Genomic DNA, 19,838 nt, shown 5'->3' with positions numbered 1-19,838 from the left:
AGCGCCAGGCAGGACGGGGTAAAAAGCTCTTTATTTGAAGCTCCAGGGTGGGGTAGGGCATTGGCCTCTCACCAGAGGCCCACACAGTCCCGTTTCCTACAGTTCATATCAGGCCCGGACACACAGTCCAGCTGTGCCTCATCAGTGGGTGGGTCAGACCTGCAGGTTGACAAAGGGCGCAAAGCCTGCCATGTCCTGCAGCAGCACCAGGGCCTGATGCAGCGGCGGTTCCACGTCGATGTCCACGCCGCGCTTCCGCAGGCGGCTCAGGCTGGGCTCGGCCACATGGTGGCAGTGCCGCACTCGGAGCGAGCGCAGCGCAGGGCAGTATTCCGCCAAAGTCCTAGGGGAGGTGTGGGGTGAGGCTGAGGGCGCCGAAGAGCTACACCCAGGGTAGGGGAAGCCAGCAAAGCCCCTATGGATCCCACTATCTCGGGGCATACTTTTTGCTTCCATACACAAGGAAGGGGGCCTGGATCGGGGTTATATACTTAATGCCTCCATGAACTGGAGACTTCCTGTCTCTTAAAAGGGTTACTGCTCCTCAACTCCCCTGGTTGGAGAAAAGCCAGAAATCTATGTAGGTGAAAACTGCCAATGTGTAAATACTGGTTCAATAAAGTTTCTCAACTGTGGGCTCTCTGGTCGAGGCAATCCCAGAGGCCTTTCCTGTTCGGAATGGGGGTGCTGTGGTAGAGGAACCCCAGTTCTGCCTTTTGATTACTGCCCATCCCTCCTAGAGGCTAATTGCCCTCCTCCCATCCCACTGATCCCAGGCCCAGGCACCTGACACCGTCGCTTCCAACGCGGAGGCAGCCGGTCAGGTCGAGGTGCTCGAGTTCTGGGCAGTTTCGAGCCAACTCCTGGACGGCAGCGTCCCCCACATTGGCGTTGACCGCCAGAGAGAGGCTTCGGAGCCCTGCGCCGCGCCTCTGCGCCAGGTACACGATGGCCTCATCCTTGAGCTGACGGCAGGCGGTGAGGTCCAGCTCCTCAAGGGCCGGACAGCGGTCGGCGAGACCGCGCAGCGCCAGCCCGTCTACCCAGTCACAATGCGCCAGCGACAGGCGCTGCAGCCGGGGGCAGCCCTCGGCCAGCGCCCCCAGCGTGCGGCGGCTCAACTGCCCGCAGCCGGCCAGCGCCACACTCCGCAGCTGCGGATTCCGCGCCAGCACCGGCACCAGATCCTCGTCCGACAACCATTCGTGACACGGCGCCAGCGCCAGCTCCTGCAGCCTCTCGGCGTCCCGCAGCAGCCAGGCCAATGCGGCCCGCGGGATCTGCGGACCCACCTGCAGGCAGGGAGGCACCTCGACTCTCAGCTGGTGCGGGGGATGGGGCTGGCGCTGCCTATTCGCCCCAGACGAGTTCTCTCCTGGCAGCAGCCTGCCCTCTGGGGCTTGCCACCTGCCCTCCCAGGAGAGACCCCACGCCCCAGGCGCCCTCGGACTTGATACCCGGTACTCGTCCTTTGAGAGTACTTCCCGCAGGTAGCTCTCCTCCAGGGCACCCCTGGAGGGCTAAGGGGGTCTGCAAGGGTAGACAGAGGGACTGGGAACTGGGCTGGAGACAAGGCGAGGGCGGTGCCCAGATGGGGGCGGAGCTCTGTCCCCCCCTCTCCCCACCCCCACCCCCGGCTCACCTGAGCGGCGTCGAAGCGGCGCAGCCCCGCCAGGTGCAGCTGCACTAGGGCCCGAAAGGCGCGGCTGACGCGCTGCAGCCGGAGCAGCTGGCACAGCGGAACCCGGCTCAGGACGTGTGGGAGCAGCACGTCTTCCCAAGGCAGGTCCAAGAGCCTGTGGGGAAAAGGGCGTTGGCGGCGGCGTCCCCGGACCGCTGTTACCTGCGAGTCCGTCTCCGTTACGCTCCTGCGCCCTAGCTCCTAAGAGCGGCCCCTAGGCCAGGTCCCGGGTCAACTCCCCTCCCCCAGGTCCTTCTTCACTCTCTCGGCCCCTTCGGTGCTCGGTACCTGACGGCTCCCAGCTCTTGCTCCCCTCCGGACGGCTCCATCGGTGGCTCCTTCGGCTGTCTACTGCGCGTGCGCAGTAAGGTCTTCTCGCTTTGGCTTAGGAACAGCTGCCGCGAACCCGCCTCCTTGGGCAGTAGTGACAGACCGATTCAATCGAGTGCCGTCTCACTGAGGATCCTATCGTAAAGCGTTCGAGACCTACCGAAACGGAGGGCGGAACAGACCGGTGCTGTAACATTAGCTCTCGCCTTCTCCGCTATAGGGCTTGAGACCCGAGTCTAAAGAACGTGATCCTGCTGCAGAGACTGGCTTCTTTTTTTTTTTTTTAAATATATATTTTATTGATTTTTTACAGAGAGGAAGGGAGAGGAGGGATAGGGAGTTAGAAACATTGATGAGAGAGAAACATCGATCAGCTGCCTCCTGCACACCCCCAACTGGGGATGTGCCCGCAACCAAGGTACATGCCCTTGACCGGAATCGAACCTGGGACCCTTGAGTCCGCAGGCCGACGCTCTATCCGCTGAGCCAAACCAGTTAGGGCAAGACTGGCTTCTTTTATTGCCTTGGGCCAGTGGATGATTTTGAGTGAAGTGGTGATGGGAGGAGCAAGCAAGGCCAAACGCAGAAGGGGCAGAGCCGGAATTCCAAAGTTACGGGCTTACCCTCTGCCCTCTGGTTGCTTTTAGGGACTTTGAAAAATGGGAAGAAACTATCTAGGCTCTTAATGCCTGGCATGTAGTAGGTGCTCGATAATTGTTAAGTGAACTGAATGAGTGAAGCTACATTTTTCTTCATCAAGCAAATTTGCCCAAACCTCCCATTCCTGGTTAATTGTGAAGTACAGAGCTATCCAACCCCTTCCACTCCTGGACGATTTGGAACTGGCTTACACCTTGGGGGAAGAGATGCAGGGCGCATTAAGAAGGACTACATCTCTGCCCTAACTGGTTTGGCTCAGTGGATAGAGCGTCAGCCTGCGGACTGAAGGGTCCCAGGTTCGATTCTGGTCAAGGGCATGTACCTTGGTTGCGGGCACATCCCCAGTAGGGAGTGTTTCTCTCTCATCCATGTTTCTAACTCTATTCCTCTCTGTAAAAAAAAAAAAAAAATCAATAAAATATATTAAAAAAAAAAAAAAAGGACTACATCTCGCCCAGCCAGCGTGGCTCAGTGTTTGAGCATGGACCTATGAACCAAAAGGTCAGGGTGCGATTCCCGGTCAGGGCTCGATCCCCAGTGTGGGGTGTGCAGGAGACAGCTGATCAATGATTCGCTCTCATCATGTTTCTATCTCTCTTTCCCTCTCCCTTCCTCTCTGAAACAAATAAAATGAAATAAAATAAAATAAAATAAAGAACTACATCTCCAGCCGGGTCCCTTTCCTTCCCTAGGAGGTTTAAAGTCCTGAGAAGAGTGCTCAGCTCAGTCGCCAGGAGTAGTGCTTCTCCGTTGGGGGTTTCGTTGTGGGTCTGGGTCTGAGTCTGGGTCTGGGCTACCGTAGCGCAGTGACGCCCTTGAGCTCTGGCCTCAGACTCTAAGCTGCCCTCTCAGGGCGTCCCAGGTCCTAGTTCCAGGGTCCGCACCGGGGAACCCCTGGAGCAATGCCTTCCCCACCACCCATTGGTGGTGAGGGTGTGAAGGACTCCGAGAGCTACTGGTGTCGCTGAAAGCTGTCCCCCAGCTGGGTGACCCTCCCATCCATGATCTCATCAAGGCTCCTGGCACCTCTGCAGAGTGGGCAGGTCTGTGCTGTCACTCCATTTTAAAGATGAAACCGAGGCCCTGGGAAGGAAGCGCCTTGTCCAGAGTGGAGCGAAGCGGAATAAAGAACTAAAGCATCCTGGGGTTCCCAGAATTCTTTGCACATGCCTTCATCTCCCAATGCAGTGAGAAGAGGGAAGCCAGCAGAGGGGAAGGATCAAAGAGGGTCAACTTGGGAGAGGACTGACTCCTTCCTCAGCCGGCTTGGGGAGGATATAGCTGGAAGGATCCACCTCTGCTAAAATAGAGCCACGTGGGCGCGCACCTCCCCCGGCCGCGCGCCGCCACCTCCTCCCCGCTTTGTTAGCGCCTCTGCGCCTGCGCAGTGCGACAAACCTGGCGCTGTCCCCTTCAGCACCACGCGGAGCCGGCGCCGCCCCTCCCCGCGGTGAGCCCCGTGCGTCCCGCCTCGCACGTTCTCGCGCCCCCGACCACCCAAACAGACCCCTTCTTCTTTGCGAGGTCACCATCGGCCTGCCCGGGCTTTCTCTGGGAGAGCGGTTGCCATAGGAACTCTAGCGGCGCTTACTTAAAAATAGATGGGCCCCCTTTTACCTTGGCCAAGGGCACCAGGGTTGCCTGCACCCCACTACCTGCAGTCCCGGGCGTCATCCCTTCCAACCTCTGATCTTTAAATGGGCGCCGAGCTCAGGCATCAAGGAAGTGCCTCCTGAAGTCTGACTGATGGACCTCCTACTGCATCCTGGGCGCGCGGTCAGGGTTGCGTCTCCTGGGCCTGAGACCCCGAACCCCGGAGGGTTCGAGGCGGTGCACCCCAAGTCTCTCTTCCATAAATTGATGGTCTCCGGGATTTAGGGGGGCGGGTCCGCTCTCTTCACGCAAACCGTTCGCATGGCGCGGCCGGGAGCTCGTGGGGGCGGGAGCGCGTGTGGCATGTAACAGGTCAAGTGGCCACCTCCTAGGGACACGAGTGAGGTCTGGAGCGGGGCACGCGTGTGAAGCTGGGTCCTGCGTGTGGCTCAGGCGGCAGTGGCGAGAGGAACGTGGACACAATCGGGGTGGGGCACGTGAGGGTGGAGGAAAATAAACGGGTTCCATACATCCTCCCCTCGTCAGGGGCGGGTCTCAGGTTGGCGGGAGAGTCCAGCCGAGACCTAACGTGTGTGTGTGTGTGTGTGTGTGTGTGTGTGCGCGCGCGCGCGGGGCGGGGGGGCGGGGGGGGGGCGGGGGGGGACACGTAGCCTCCAGGGCTCAGGGCCCTGGGAGAGGGCGGGGGTTGGGAGGGGGTGAGATTAGCTCTGCCGGAGCCACGCAGGGAGGAGGAGGGACTGAGAGGCAGAGGCGGGCGGGCCTGGAGAAAGCGGGAGCCAGCGGGAGCCGCGCTGCTTTCACAGCCGAGCTGGGCCCGGCCTCTGCTCTCCCTCCTCGGCCCCAGCTCCAAGCCGGCGGCGGTGAGTACTGAGTCCGGGTGGCACTGGGGAGATGCGGGGCCTCAATTGAGTTTCAGGAGCCTGAGTCGCAGGGTTACTGCTCCTGACCCCGGTCCCTACCCTGCATTGCCCCAAGAGGCCCCTTCACCCCCTGAGGGTGCCTCCTGGGCTGGACAAAATCTGTCACCCCTGGGCGGAGAAGGGTCTGGTGCAGTCTCCCCCGCCGGGGACCAGTGACGGGTGGGGGTTGGGAGAGAGGGTGTGTGTCCCTGCTTAAGCATGGGTGTGAGTGTGCACCTGTATTTGTGTGTAATTGTGACCAGTGGGTCTCTGTATCTGATATGCCTATGTATCTGTGAGCATTAGAGAATGAGGGTCCCTCTGTGTGTATCTGGGTATCTCTTTGTGTGTAAAACAAGCATGTGCCTTCCCATGAGACACATAGTTGTTATGACTGTGAGGCTGTGTGAAGGTGTGTCTCTGAGCAATGTGTATGTGTGCCTGTCTGCGTGTAGCCTCTGAATGTGTTTAACTGTATATGACATTTTGGTCCTTAAGTATGTGTGTGTGCATGAGTGTGTGTACCTATATTAAGAACAAGAATGTCCCTTTCCCATCCATCATGTATGTATTAAGGGTAGCGGCTTCTGTTCAGGCCTTTTCCTTCCCCTTCACCCTATGCCTTCCAGCTCCTTGTGGTCCCTATATAATCCCCCTTCTCCAATTCCATTTTCCTCTCTTTCCAGGGGGCCTGAATTGGGGCCTCCATAAGAGGAGCTAACTGTGGCTGCATGATAGTGCTGGCTGGCTGACACTCCTAGCCCAGAGGGTGGGGGCACCAGTCTTCCCCTCCCCCCACACCAGTAGTACCTACAAAATGCCACAGAGACTCCAGGCTCACTCAACTTCCTTGCTTCCAACATAGCTTCCTTCCTCCGCCGCTGTGCGAGCCCCCCCCCCTGCCGCCCCCAGGCGATGCTCAGGGTCCCCAGGCAGGAGAGAATCCAGGGTCCTTTTGGAGGGAACAATCTTTTCTCCTCAGGCCTCCATGGAAGTAGCCCAAGCAGGAGCCTGATTACCCCCAGGGGAGGGATCAATGATGCCATAGTCCCAGGGTGGGCTAGGCCCCTGGTGCTCAATGGCCCCAGCCAGCTTTCCCCTCCCTGTCTCTGCTCTCTTGTCCATCCAACTCCCTGGCAGTTCACCCCCTGCTCCCCTTCCTCTCTTGCAGGCCCGTCAGAAGAGCATGCTGCCCCCTCACTCCCCGCCTGGCCTCGCCATCCCTGCCCCCCCAGCCTGACCCCCAGGCCCCAGCATGGCCCAGGGTGCCATGCGCTTCTGCTCTGAAGGTGACTGTGCCATCTCCCCGCCACGATGCCCACGCCGCTGGCTCCCCGAAGGCCCTGTGCCTCAGAGTCCCCCAGCCAGCATGTATGGCAGCACGGGCTCCCTGCTACGGCGGGTGGCAGGTCCAGGTCCCCGAGGCCGGGAACTGGGACGTGTGACAGCACCCTCGACACCCCTGCGTGGCCCCCCTTCACCCCGTGTTGCTCCCTCACCCTGGGCACCCTCTTCACCCACTGGGCAGCCTCCACCAGGGGCCCGGAGTTCCGTAGTCATATTCCGCTTTGTGGAGAAGGCCAGCGTGAGGCCACTGAATGGGCTACCTGCTCCCGGAGGCTTGAGTCGGAGCTGGGACCTGGGTGGGGTCGCTCCTCCCAGGCCCACTCCAGCTCTTGGGCCTGGCTCCAACCGCAAGTTGCGGCTGGAGGCCTCCACCTCAGACCCACTCCCAGCGGGAGGAGGTTCAGCTCTGCCTGGCAGCCAGGGCCTTTTACACGGGCCGCCAGCCCCACCTCCGGTCGGGGCAGATGGCCTTTACTCCTCTCTCCCCAATGGGCTGGGGGGGCCCTCTGAGCACCTGGCCACACTATTCCGAGGACCTGCTGGCACTGGACTCCTGAACCAGGTATGCGACCTCCCTTGGGCTCCCTGGAACCCCAGAGTCCTATGGAAGGGGCAAGACTGGGCTCCTTGGCCGTTTTGGCCCCGTGGGCTACTCATTGAATCCTTCACTCCTATTCTAAATCTCTTTCTTGCCCTCTGGGCTTGTCCCTCTGTCTCTGCACCTCCATCTCTGTCCCTGAGTGTTTTTCTTTGTGTTTCTATCCCATTTTCTTTTGTCTTTGCATGTCTGGCTTTATCTGTGGGTGTCTTCTACCTCTCCCTCCTTGGCTTAGGGAGACACCTGGTCCTCACCCCGGGAAGTCTCCTCTCATGCCCAGAGAATCGCCCGAGCCAAATGGGAATTCTTCTATGGCTCCTTGGCACCCCCCAGCTCAGGTAAGGCTGGGACTGGAGCAAGGGGAATAGGGCAGGTCCTCCTCAGCACCGAGGTGTAGCAGGGGGTCCTTCTTTAAACCTCCCCCAGCCTTTCCTGTGTCAGCTAGTGCTTCCTCAGGCCTGGGGCCTGTCTTCCCATATGTGCTAGGATGGAGGGGTTGGGGATGATGGCCGGGTTGGGCACCTGCAGGAAGCTGGGTAGTGGAAGGAGGGGATGGCAGGATACCAAGGATCAGTCCTTGGAGTAGAAAATGAACTCCACTGGTACCAAGAACAAGCTGAGTTTGTAGCAGGAGGAATGGTGGTGAGATAGTCAAAGAACCGCCTGCCAACATGAGGCAGTGGGGATGACTTCCTTCCTAGAACAGTCAGGGCAGGAAGCTGACCTGGATAACCTCCTGACCCGGATGCCTGTGCACACTGCAGGTGCTAAGCCCCCAGAGCAGGCCCCCCCATCTCCACCTGGGGTGGGCTCAGGGCAGGGCTCTGGGGTGGCTGTGGGGCGAGCGGCCAAATACTCCGAGACCGACCTGGACACGGTGCCCCTGAGGTGCTACCGAGAGACCAACATCGATGAAGTGCTGGCTGAGCGGGAGGAGGCTGATTCAGCCATCGAGAGTCAGCCCAGCTCTGAGGGCCTGCCTGGCACCGTCCGCCCACCTGCCCCACGTCCGGGCCCATGCCTTGGCCCTCATGCCAGCCTGAGCAGTGGCGATGAGGATGAGGCAGGTGGGGAAGAGGAGGTGGACGATGAGGTGTTTGAGGCCTCGGAGGGGGCACGGTGAGTGGGGGAGAGGGAGAGGACAGTGGCTGCTCCTTCCCACTGGTCTAGAGGCAGAGCTGGGGTCAATGGGACTGGAATAGAGATGAGGGGGGGGTTGGGAGAGTCAGGACCAAGCTGGTGGTGCCAACAGCATGGTGTGGCAGGAGACTCTGGACAGAGGCCTGAGGCCTGGTAGAATACTGGAATGGGGGGGGGGGGATGCATCTGCAAGAACCCAGGAGGACAGGGGGTAGCCAGGATAGAGGAGGAAAGGCATTCTGGTGAAGAAAGGGTTGAGAGAGAGGCCATAGGCCAGAATTAAGCCTGGGGTGTGGGAGCATCAATCCATACCCTGGATCTTGGTGGGAGAATGGGGAGTGTGGGGGTTTCTTCTTCATCTCACACCCCACTGCAGCCTGGAGCCTCATCTCCTTCTCCTAAGATGTTGCCAGAAATAGAAATGGAATGGCAGGAGGGGATAGGATCAGGGAGAAGGAGGAGAAAGGGAGATTAGCACGGAGGGAGAGAGGAAGGGGATTGGTTGCTGGGGATGGATAGGGATGGTGTGCCCCAAGGCACTAAATAGCTTGAAGAACCTGTGGTGGGGAGCCCCTATCCAGATGGCTTTTTAAGGGGTTCGGGGGACTGTGAAAAGCAGGTGATAAGCCCCTTCGTAGAGTCAGTATGAAAGTTCAATGAAATGCTCCCTGAGAGTTGTCCTCTGGGCCCCTGATCGGAGATTTTCCCCGCCCCTGCAGGCCAGGCACCCAGACGCCTCACCTGGGGCCTCTCAAGTCACCTGTGCCCTTCCTACCTGGGACCAGCCCCTCGGCTGACGGGCCTGACTCTTTCAGTTGTGTGTTTGAAGCCATCTTGGAGTCACACCGGGCCAAGGGCACCTCCTACACCAGCCTTGCCTCCCTGGAGGCCCTGGCCTCACCCGGCCCAACCCAGAGCCCCTTCTTCACCTTTGAGCTGCCTCCCCAACCCCCCATCCCCCGGCCTGATCCCCCTGTTCCCGCCCCACTTGCCCCTCTTGAACCGGATTCTGGTACCAGCTCTGCTGCTGATGGGCCTTGGACACAGAGAGGGGAGGAAGAAGAGGCAGAGGCTGCAGCCAAGCAAGCCCCAGGGAAGGAGCCCCCTAGTCCCTGCCGCTCGGAGGACAGCTTTGGGCTGGGGGTGGCACCCCTGGGAAGGTGAGTGATTCCTTTGGTCTCTCAGATTCAAGGCCCCTGGGGCTCTAGGAACAGCTCGAAGGGACAGAGCCTGAGTGCGAAGAGGTAGTTTACATTCCTGACCCCTGATAGGCCTGGTTAGGGAATGCAGATGCCCACTTTCCACTGACTGTGAGGGGGAGCCCCTTAGAACCCGCCCCCCCCCCCCCCCCCGCCCGCCTTGGTCTCAGATCCAGTGACTTGAGAAACCGAGATTCAGAATTGAAGGATGTCCTCTCCAGGAGGGCCCCTCCCTCCCCAGACAGAGCCGGCCACCTGCCTAGAATTCTTGTGACCTAACACCCATCCAGCCTGGAGGCTTCTTCCAAAGATGCAGCCACCAGCCTCCCCCATGCTTCCCTCCCAAGCCACCTCCCCCTCCAATCAGGAGTCTCTCACCCTTATCCAGGAAGTCCATTCATCAGTCTAACCTTTCTGCTCTCTCCTCTGCCAGCTACCCTCTCAGTCATGGAAGCCATGGCAACAGGAGGGGGTGGCCAGAGATACAGGGTTGCCTAGCAACCAGGAGTTTCCGGCCTCTGTCTCTGGGTGACAGGTGGCTTTGCAAGTAGAGCAGCTGGGGTGGGAAGGGAAGGAAAGGAGGAGAAGGGGGTGAGGGGGAGCACTTTGACCGGCAGTCCCCTTTACCCCAGAACCTGCTTCTTTGTGAGTAGAAGCGAAGGACCAAGGAGGAGGCTCCTCTCCCTAACGGGTGGGAGGAGGAAAGATATAGGAGTGGGAAGCTGTCCCTGTTGCCCTCAAATTTTTGAGCGTCTACTGTTCTTCCCTGACAGCCTGTGTTGACCCTTGCCCATATCCTTAGAGATATAAGACTAGGTCCGAGCAGGACCAGAGTGGTGATGGTGAATCTGTGTGCAACAGCAAACTTAGGGAGCTTTGTGGGAGAATGGGGAGTGTGGGGCTTTCCTCTCCGTCTCACACCCCACTGCAGCTTAGAGCCTCATCTTCCCCTTCCTTGGGGAAGCAGCCAGAATTCCCACAGCAGCAAAGTGGATGTGGGTTAGACTTGAGGCAGGACTTCCACAGAGAGGTGGTGATGATGGAGGGAGCCTGAACAATCCCCTCTGGAGAAAAGAAAATGTCTTCCCCATGTCCCAGTCTCCCCTTCTGTCATCCGGCTCTGGAGGCAGGGGAAGGGTCTGGATGGCCCCTGAGAACCTGCCCCGTCTCTGAGCTGGTGTTCTGCCCTGGCAGCGAACCACCCTTGAGCCAGCTGGTATCTGACTCAGACTCAGAGCTGGACAGCACAGAGCGGCTAGCCCTGGGAAGCACGGACACCTTGTCTAATGGGCAGAAAGCAGACCTGGAGGCCGCGCAGCGCCTAGCTAAGAGGCTGTACCGCCTGGACGGCTTCAGGAAGGCTGACGTGGCCCGGCACCTGGGCAAGAAGTAAAACCACTGGGCTGGGAATGAGCGGGGGAAGGAGGGACGCATCCTGTGGGCAGCACCTCCACATCCCCTCTATCTAATGCCCCCAGGTTTCTCAGTAACCCCCCCCCCCATTTGGCCCCTTGACACTTCCCCTTGAGACTCTCCCTGTCTCTCTACCCTGCCCACAGCAATGACTTCAGTAAGCTCGTGGCTGGAGAGTACCTCAAGTTCTTTGTCTTCACGGGCATGACTCTGGACCAAGCTCTCAGGTGGGTGGTGAGCCCTCTGCGTGCAGCCCCAGCTCTCCAGGTCTGGTGTGCAGGGCCTTAGCTCTGCCTCCTCTGAGCCCCTGCACCTCCCCTAAGCTGCCCTGACATCACCCTGCCCAAGAGCCAGGGCTACCTGGTCAGGGGACCTTGGGTGGGGGTGACGTGCTCCTTCTTCCCTCCTCTCCAGGGTGTTTCTGAAGGAGCTGGCCTTAATGGGTGAGACCCAGGAACGGGAGCGCGTGCTGGCCCACTTCTCCCAGAGATACTTCCAGTGCAACCCTGGAGCTCTGTCCTCAGAGGGTGAGGAGGCCAGGGACAGGGCTTTCCTGGCTGGTCACTGAGGCAAAGGGCACTGTGTGTGCCTAGGTGCATGGGTATGTGTGCCGGAATGAATGAATGCACAGGCTTGCAGGCATGGGGGTATACCTGTGTGCAGACAATGCTGACCTGGCTACATGGATGTGGAACTGTGCACGTGGGCAGGCATATTGTTAGGGTCTAGTGTGTGTTGTGAAGAGGCAGGTGACAGGTGTGTTTGCATACCATTGTCCACATATATGTGCCAAACAGTGCTTGGCTTGAGTGCGGATTCTGTTTGGCTGCACGGGTCCGCATAACTGTGTGAGGCACACGTGTGTGTGTTTCGTGCAGAGACACAGGCATGTGGGTGTTAGGGGGCACGCAGTGGACAGCCCCCAGCACCTGAGAGCTAGGGAGGGTGGCCTGAGAAAAGGGTGAGGTCCCTTCTAAGGGATCTGCTGGAAAAGAGAAATCTTTGCTGAGGTCTGGCTCACTAATGGGCTTCAGGACTTACAAAAGTGTGGTTGTGGGCCAAAGGGGTCCCGGAAGGGGGCAGGGGATGAGCTGGAAGTCTGAGTAAGATAGCGGTGGGAAGAGTCCCAGGGAGGCTGAATGTCAACTCTGCCCTAGACGGTGCGCACACGCTGACCTGCGCCCTCATGCTACTGAACACCGATCTCCATGGCCACGTGAGTGGGGTATGGCGGGAAGGAGCCGGAAAACAGACCCTGTCCAAGACCTCAGGGCCTGGAAGGCCAAGGGCCGCCCGGGTTCACAGGCCTCTGTTCCCCCCTTAGAACATCGGGAAGCGCATGACCTGCGGAGACTTCATCGGGAACTTGGAGGGCCTCAACGAAGGCGGCGACTTCCCCAGGGAGCTGCTCAAGGTGGGGGCGGGGCGGGGCAGGGTACAGGCAGCTGCAGGGGAGGGACAGGGACCTGTGGGCGGGTGTCCGAGAAAGGCCAGGTGAGGGGCCCTGCCTCCCGAGCCGAGACTCGCCGCGCTCAGCCTGGGTACCGCCCCCCCCACCCCCCCCCCCCCAGCCTCACAGACGGGCTCTCCGGAACATGCGCACTGGCCGTGCGGTCCGGGCTGCGCACTGCGGGAGGAGGGGAGGTGGCTCTGAAAACCGCGTGATCTGGCGGCGCTGGGCCCTGCATTTGTCTTCATTAGGGCCCCTCCCCCGGTGTTCCCGAGGATGCGAGGGGTCCCTGCGTGGGGTGGGGACACACCGGCACATCGCTTCCTCCTCCGCCGCACTCCCCCGCCCCAGGGCTTATAGTCACAAAGGTCATCCCGCTACCGCGGCACAGGAGACGCCCGGGGTGGCGGGGCCTGAGAGGGACAAAGGCTTTTCCAAGTTCTGGCAGAACGTTAGCGCCAAACTGGAGCCAGATCCCCACGGTGCCTTGCGGGGTCTGTGACCTTGGGGCTGGGAGGATGGGAGGAAGAGGGGCATCCGGCCCGTGGGCTCCCCCCACCCCCCATGGGTGGTTTCATCCAGGGAGGCCTGGACTTACTTGAAACCCTCAAGGTTGGCAAAGGGGTCCCTGGGCCACCACATAAATGTGAGTGCACAGGGGTGTCCTCGGGCTCGTCTGTGAGCTTCAGTTGTGCTGGATTTCCGAATTTGGGGATGTATCTGAGTGGGGGTGACCATTGGGAGTTGGGGGGATGCTTGACTTGAGTTGTATATGTATGACCTAGTAGTGGTCGGCAAACTCATTAGTCAACAGAGCCAAATATCAACAGTACAACGATGGAAATTTCTTTTGAGAGCCAAATTTTTTTAACTTAAACTATATAGGTAGGTACATTGTTATTAACTTAATTAGGGTACTCCTAAGGCTTAGGAAGAGCCACACTCAAGGGGCCAAAGAGCCGCCTGTGGCTCGCGAGCCGCAGTTTGCCGACCACGGAATGGAAGCAATGGGGTTTGTCTGATTTGGGTATGTTTGTGCGTTAGGGCTCAGGGTGTGTGTCTGAGGTGGGGGTGTCGTTTGTTGTTTACGTGGTTGGGATGTATATCTATGAACTGGCTGTCTGATCTATAACGTGTCGGTGAGTAGAGGGTGTATGTTTTCACGTTAATGACTGTACATTTCGAGGTGTGCATCTGAATTTGCAGTGTCCGTGAGTTGGGGTGCATGTGGTTGGTTGAGGTGTATGTCTGTAACTGGGGAGTGTGTACTTGAGTTGGGGTACACACACGGGCGTTGGAGGGTGCTGCGAGTCGTTGAGTTGGATGAGGCCAGAGCGGTTCCGCGGCTGCCTCTCTCTCTCCTGCGCTGCCGTCTCGCCTCGCCTTGCCTCGTGGCCGTCCTGGCTCGGTAAAAAGGGCCGCCAGGAGGCGCTCCGACCTCTCTCCTCACCACCACTCCCCCCATTCCACCTCCCAACCCCCCAAACCCCCAAACCCTGACTTGCTTTGGAGGGAGTTCTAGACCCACAGGGCCCGCCCACCTTCACAGTTCCCGGCCTAGGGGCTCCCGACGCCCCCCACCCCCGTCGCCCCAGAGCTGCCCGCCCCCACGCAGGTGGGGCTCCCTGGCCTCCCTCGGCCCCTCCCCCGTCGCGCCGCTGGGCCCCCCCTCGGTCAGACGCCTCCCTTTGGCTCCGTCCCCGCCCCAGCCCTCGCCCTCCCCTCCCAGTCGGCGCCCCCCTCCGGCTTACGGAGCCGCGGAGCCGACATAGCCGCTGCCGCGCGGTCCTGCGTCGGTCGGAGCCCGGCTGTCGGGGGGAAGCCGTCCGCGGGCGTCCGGGCCGAGGGCGGGCGGGCATGGCCGGGGGCCGCGGGGCGCCGGCGGGGCCAGGATGATCGGCGTCAACAGCATCCACAGCAGCGCCGGGCGGCTGCGCTCGCGCTCGCTGTGCTCCGTGCGCTACGGGCGCACCCACCGCGGCGCCGAGACGCTGTGCTATGGGTGGCCGCAGCGCTCGCGCAGCCTCAAGCCCGTGCTCTACACGGACCTGGTGGTCAGCCGCCTGCAGAGCCGCAAGAAGAAGAAGGCGGTGAGGGCGTTGGGGCTGCGGCCCACGCCAGGCTCGGGGGCGACTTGGGGGGCGACTTAGGCGGCTGCGGGGGTGGCTGGAGGGAGGAGGCACCCGAGGCAGAACGCGCAGAGGAGGGCACCGGTGGGGCTGAGGCGGGGAGCCCAGCAGGGACAGAGCCCACGGGTCGCCGGGGATGGGCATGGACTGCAGAGGGAAGAGCACAGACCCTCTGATCAAGCTGGGCACCTCAAACTAAAGGGCCTTTGGGTCTTCTGGATGGGAGCGTGACTTGGGGCTCACGGAGGGGGGTTAGGACTTTGGAAGGGAGATGTGGTTGGGGCCAAAAAGGGCAGGAGATGAACTGGAAGGCTGGGGACAAGGATTGCGGGTTGGATGTCGGTGGCCACTTCAGCCTCCTGGCCAGAGAGTTGGAGAGTGAAGGCTTAGAGTCCAAGCTATGCTGGGTGTGTGCTGGGAAGCTGTGTGCGCACAAGCCTGGTGGTGCTGTGTGTGGGGTGTACTCAGCGCTGGACAGGGTGTGCTCATGGGGGCTGTTTTGCATGGCTGTGGGCAGTGAGAGTCAGAGGCCTTGGTGTGTTGGGGGTAGGCTGTGTCCCAGCACAGAGAAGGTGCCTACGTCACCACTGCACCCAGCTCACATGCAAACAGCATCACACCACATGCTTAGCCTGACACATACATGCTGGGGACACACCTACTCACAGACAGGCTGTGGGAAGCGGGAGGCCCTAGTGTGGACCCGTGTTGCAGGCCACTCCCAGGAAGAGGGGTCTCCTATGCTACTCCTCCAGCCCGTTCTCTCCTTTGACCACCACAAGGTCCCCACAGGTCCCCCAGGCCAACTGTACTGAAGGAAAGTGGCTGGCTGAGAAATCCACAGGGAGTTTGGCGTGTGCAGGGTTTGGAAACTGAAACTGCTGCCTTTTAAACTAATGTTCACTCCTAGGAACATGAGGTGTGGGAGTCGGCTGGGGGCTAGACCACCCTGGCATTTGGCCTGTGGAGGGGGCAGTCTGGGTTGGGATGCTTTCAGCTTGTCCTGGGGCTGGGAGCCATCGTATGTTCTCATTGGCCGAGGAAGGAAGTGACAGTGAGTTCCCATTCTGGGGACTCAGTTTCCCCATGTGCTCTGTGTGGTTTTAGGCTGTAAAACAGGCCCAAAGCACGGCCGTTTGGGAAAAGGAGAGCTTCTTGAAATACTGTTTTCCATTCCCTCCAGAGCTGTTTCTCCCACCAAGGATCTGAGCAGGATGGCCTCTTAACAATAATAACAAAGAGATTAGCAGTTGCCATTAATTGTGCATCAAGCACATATGAGGATACCCTGTGCTAATGGCTTTCCCTTCATTAAACACGTGGTACTGTGTTCTTCCCCATGGATACTTGCTTAAAGCAATGCTGCTGACGTGGCAAAGCTGGGCCCGGGTCCTAGTACTCCGTTCCAGAGCCCGTGTTCTTGGTCATTACACTCTACTGCCCTCTCCCTCAATTCTGTCTTCTCCCCCATAGGGGAGGGAGGGCTCTGGCTCTGGCATTGGGGTGCCTGATGCACCTTCCTCCAGGATTGACCCACACTGCCCTGATTTGTTTTTCCCTCCCCAGGCTTTATACAGCTCCATCAAGAATGAAAAATTGCAGTGGGCCATGTGAGTCCTGGGGCTGTGTGGTGGGGTAGAGATGTGGGTGTGGGGAAGGGTCTGCCTGGAGAGGTGGAGAGAGCTGAGGTGGGCCCTGTGAGTCTTGGGGCTGTGGGGTAGGGGAGGTGGGTGAGGCCATGAGAGGCAGTAAAGTCGCCTCACTTCCTTCTTTGGAGATGCTTGTCTGGACTTGGAGTTCTGTGTCTTGTCTCTAGCTGGGTTGTTATGACAAGCTGGGTTGGGGTAAGTGGCCATTGTCAGCTGGCCTAGGAGGAGGGTTGCAGAAGGGGAGGTCCCTTGGCAATCCTAGTGGGAAAACAGAAGTCTCTGGAGGTAGGGCCCTGGGCCAATAGCATGAGAGACCCCTCTTGGGTCCTAGGGAGCCCTAAGTGTCACAGAACAAGGGCCCACATTGTCTACTGTTATAGTCCCAGTGGAAACAGAGAGTCAGAAGTCTTGGAGACTTCCTGAAGAGTCCATCTGAGAGAGAAGGCCCCGTTTTAGCCTTGGGCCCCCCAGTCTGAGTGTAGAGCCTTCATCTAAACAGTCAACAGATCACGTATTTTCTAGTATCTGCTAAGAGTCCAGCCACTGCTCAGTTAGATGGGAGTTCCCAGCAGGTGGGAGAGAAGACCTCAGGAGGCAGAGCTTAGGACTGGGGTACAGGGAAAGCTTCTTGGAGGATTGGGACTTGGGGGGCAAGACTTGAAAGGGGAAACATTTGTTTGGGAAGAGAAAAAGGGAAGTTGACATTTGGGCGGCAAATATGTGATATCTGAAGTGAGTATGGGGCGGGGAGACTAAGGGGACAGGCCTGATTGGAGTGTGGAAGGAGAGAGTGTTGGTAGGGTCGTGTTATAGGCTCCATGTGGGAGGCAATAGGGAGCTTGCAGGTTGAGCTCCTCGTGACGGACAGAATCACTTGTCAGATGATACCTGACAGAGCCTGCAGATAGGGATGTAGCAGGGGACCACTAGGAAGCAGCTACTTCTGACACCATTTTGCCAACAAGCTGTGAGCTGGTGGTGGGTGTGGTTGAGACAGCTGAGTCAGACATATGTCTGTCCTGGTAGAGAAGGCTGTGTGTGTGTGTGCGCGCGCGAGCACAGAAATGGGGAATATGGGGTTGGCTACATGTGAGGGGAGGAAGGAACAGACATGGCCTTACCCTGGGGGCTGTAATCTGAGGAGCCATTCTGCCCCTTGGAGCCCTGATCTGAGTGGGGAGACCTGGTTTGAGGTGGGAACTATGATTCCAGGGGCCTCAGGTTGAGGGGAGCCACACCCTTTGAGAGCAGTTCCCCAGCCCTTATGTCTACAAACACTAGAGGGGCTTTCCTGGGTGAGCAGAAGCCAGGATTGAAAGGGGAGGGTGTGGCTTCATAGCCAGCCCTCTCTGAGGTGATCACACCTGCAGAGACGAGGAGGAGCTGAGACGCTCTCTGTCTGAGTTGGCCGACCCCAACCCCAAGGTCATCAAGAGGGTCAGCGGGGGCAGTGGCAGCGGCTCCAGCCCTTTCCTGGACCTGACTCCCGAGCCTGGGGCCGCGGTCTACAAGCACGGGGCCCTGGTGCGAAAGGTGCACGCAGACCCTGACTGCAGGAAGAGTACGTGGCCTGGTGCGAGGGTCTGGGGGAATGGAAGGGAGCGGGCCTGTCCCAGTCCTCCCGTGACCTGTTTCCCTTCCCCCCAGCACCTCGGGGCAAACGGGGCTGGAAGAGCTTCCATGGGATCCTCAAGGGCATGATCCTCTACCTGCAGAAGGTTCGGGGCCAGCCCAAGGGGTGGGGGCTGAGCTGGCTCTGGGGAATGTGGCTGGGCTGGGCCAGGCTGGGACGGTGGCCAGGACAAGATGGGCATCCTGCAGGAGGAGTACCAGCCTGGGAAGGCCCTATCGGAGGCAGAGCTTAAGAATGCCATCAGCATCCACCACGCATTGGCCACACGCGCCAAGGACTACAGCAAGAGGCCCCACGTCTTCTACCTGCGCACAGCTGACTGGCGGGTCTTCCTCTTCCAGGCTTCGTGAGTGCCTTCCCCTGCCCGTCCCAGACCGCTTCTCTCCATTCCCAGCTGGTTCCCCTCCCTTGTTCCTGGATGGAGTCTTTCCTCCGCAGGCCACATCCTGAGCCGGGACTAGCCCTCCTGAATAGGAATCCTGGGCTCAGGTCCCAAGGTGCTGTGCTATCTCCTCAGGAGCCTGGAGCAGATGCAGTCCTGGATCACGCGCATCAATGTGGTGGCCGCCATGTTCTCTGCACCCCCCTTCCCAGCTGCTGTTAGTTCCCAGAAGAAGTTCAGCCGCCCTCTGCTGCCCAGCACTGCCACCCGCCTCTCCCAGGTACTCCCAGCTCTGTCCCCCTGGCCAATGGGATGGAGTAGGGCAGGCTCAGGCCAACTGCAGTCAAGGCTGCTGGCTATGATTAGGACACTGGTCATGGGGTGGTGGGGGCGAATGGGCTGAAACCCAGCTGCCCCTCTACTTGCCATGCTGTGAATCCAGACATAGTAGTTTGTTCATCCTAAGAAAGGGGCACCTTTTAAATAAACTTGCACAAAGGCACTGTGTGTGCTAGAGTTCCCTCTGCCTCTAGGAGGAGCAAGTGCGGACCCATGAGGCCAAGCTGAAGGCCATGGCAAGTGAGTTGCAGGAGCACCGGGCTGCCCTCCTGGGCAAGAAGGCCCGGGGCAAGGAGGCTGAGGACCAGCGGCAGAAGGAGGCCTACCTGGAGTTCGAGGTGAGCCTCCCGGCCCTGGGCCTCTGTGTGCCACCTGTCTCCACTAGCAGGGCCTCTGTGTCCCAGTACAGGGTCAGACTAGTGGTTAAGGGCATGGACTCCTAAGTGGGACCAGGTCTCGCTTATTAATCCCTCTCAGCTTTCGTTTCCTCTTCTGTGGGACAGGGAGACTATTCTGTACTCACTAGGGTAATGAGTGAGACGTCTGCCAAGTGCTGTTTTCCCAACTCTGGTAAAGGCTCAAGAAACATTGGCTCTTACAATTGGCAATCTTGAGAGCCCATAGAGGGCCACCAACCTACTGGGGATCATGTCACATCCTTAGGGGTTCAGAGTGGGCAAGAACCTGCCATCTCCTAACCTTCTTAGGTATCCTTCCTTGGTCCAGACGGGGTAGAGATGGGGTGGGATGGGCAGAGGGTGGAGAGTGGGCTCACAGCCTCTGCCCCTCTGCCTCAGAAATCCCGCTACGGCACATACGCAGCACTGCTTCGGGTCAAGCTGAAGGCGGGCAGTGAAGAGCTGGACGTGGTAGAGGCAGCACTGGCCCAAGCTGGCAGCACAGAGGATGGAGTCCTCCCACCTCACGCCAGTCCCTCCCTGCAGCCCAGTGTCTCCAGCCAGCCCCGGGCTCAATGGCATGGTTCAGGGCCTCGGGCAGGGGCAGGCAGTGGGCGTCGGAAGCCCTGAGTTGGGGGTGAGAGTGGGGGGGGTGCCCCTTGGGCACCTGCATGACATGGCCCTGCCTGAGCCCGGGCCGGCCTCGGGCGAACCCCGAGGGCCCCTCGGCCCAGGGCCCTACCGCGCCGGACGCGGTGTCCGGGGCAGCGCAGGGCTAGGGCATGGGCCTCAGGAGCCCAGGCTTAGAGCCCCTCTGAGACCCCCCCATTTTGTGATAATGTTTTGCACTTTTTCGTACGGGGGGCTAGGGCGGGAGGGGCCAGGGCCCTGGACTTTTGATGCTTTTTTTTTGAGGGGGGGGGAGGCCTGCAAAGGTTTTGCTTTCTGCTGAGACCACCCCTGACACCAGCAACCCT

General features: G+C 59.6%; 2 protein-coding genes across 3 annotated transcripts; one reads left to right on the top strand and one right to left on the bottom strand.

Annotated features, from left to right (window-relative positions):
- Nucleotides 1–12: 12 nt before the first annotated feature.
- FBXL15 (F-box and leucine rich repeat protein 15) lies at nucleotides 13–2,283 on the bottom strand. The gene is made up of 4 exons (XM_059661230.1): nucleotides 1,970–2,283; nucleotides 1,643–1,796; nucleotides 787–1,292; nucleotides 13–343 (listed from the first exon to the last, which is right to left on the bottom strand). The coding sequence occupies exons 1-4, from the start codon at nucleotides 2,008–2,010 to the stop codon at nucleotides 154–156; spliced, it is 891 nt and encodes a 296-aa protein (XP_059517213.1). The 5' UTR covers nucleotides 2,011–2,283; the 3' UTR covers nucleotides 13–153.
- Nucleotides 2,284–6,424: 4,141 nt separating this feature from the next.
- Nucleotides 6,425–19,729, top strand: PSD (pleckstrin and Sec7 domain containing). Of its 2 annotated transcripts, XM_059661225.1 has the most exons (16): nucleotides 6,425–7,093; nucleotides 7,365–7,467; nucleotides 7,894–8,248; nucleotides 8,989–9,429; nucleotides 10,663–10,857; nucleotides 11,028–11,108; nucleotides 11,296–11,408; nucleotides 12,039–12,097; nucleotides 12,206–12,295; nucleotides 16,027–16,070; nucleotides 17,480–17,670; nucleotides 17,757–17,827; nucleotides 17,931–18,088; nucleotides 18,260–18,404; nucleotides 18,658–18,801; nucleotides 19,261–19,729. In XM_059661225.1, the coding sequence occupies exons 1-16, from the start codon at nucleotides 6,440–6,442 to the stop codon at nucleotides 19,489–19,491; spliced, it is 3,075 nt and encodes a 1,024-aa protein (XP_059517208.1). In that variant the 5' UTR covers nucleotides 6,425–6,439; the 3' UTR covers nucleotides 19,492–19,729. The 2 variants fall into 2 exon arrangements, 1 of the variants encoding a protein (XP_059517208.1); XR_009448249.1 differs by lacking the exons at nucleotides 17,480–17,670; nucleotides 18,658–18,801; nucleotides 19,261–19,729 and having other exon boundaries at nucleotides 6,440–7,093; nucleotides 18,260–18,399.
- The last annotated feature ends 109 nt before the right edge of the window (nucleotides 19,730–19,838 follow it).

Source organism: Myotis daubentonii, chromosome 13 (genome assembly GCF_963259705.1).
Source record: "Myotis daubentonii chromosome 13, mMyoDau2.1, whole genome shotgun sequence".
Lineage (NCBI taxonomy): Eukaryota > Metazoa > Chordata > Mammalia > Chiroptera > Vespertilionidae > Myotis > Myotis daubentonii.
The sequence above is the reverse complement of the archived record's forward strand: the minus strand, read 5'-3'. Positions and strand labels throughout refer to the sequence as shown.

What these genes read in the sequence shown, in the direction of transcription:
- PSD (XM_059661225.1), top strand. Translation starts at nt 6,440, where the DNA reads ATGGCCCAGGGTGCCATGCGCTTCTGCTCTGAAGGTGACTGTGCCATC. An exon ending in GCCCGGCACCTGGGCAAGAA is followed by an intron (nt 10,858 to 11,027) that starts GTAAAACCACTG and finishes CCCTGCCCACAG; the next exon opens with CAATGACTTCAGTAAGCTCG. An exon ending in GAAAAATTGCAGTGGGCCAT is followed by an intron (nt 16,071 to 17,479) that starts GTGAGTCCTGGG and finishes TCACACCTGCAG; the next exon opens with AGACGAGGAGGAGCTGAGAC.
- FBXL15 (XM_059661230.1), bottom strand. Translation starts at nt 2,010, where the DNA reads ATGGAGCCGTCCGGAGGGGAGCAAGAGCTGGGAGCCGTCAG. An exon ending in CAAGAGCTGGGAGCCGTCAG is followed by an intron (nt 1,797 to 1,969) that starts GTACCGAGCACC and finishes TTTTCCCCACAG; the next exon opens with GCTCTTGGACCTGCCTTGGG. An exon ending in GCCGCTTCGACGCCGCTCAG is followed by an intron (nt 1,293 to 1,642) that starts GTGAGCCGGGGG and finishes CCCTGCCTGCAG; the next exon opens with GTGGGTCCGCAGATCCCGCG.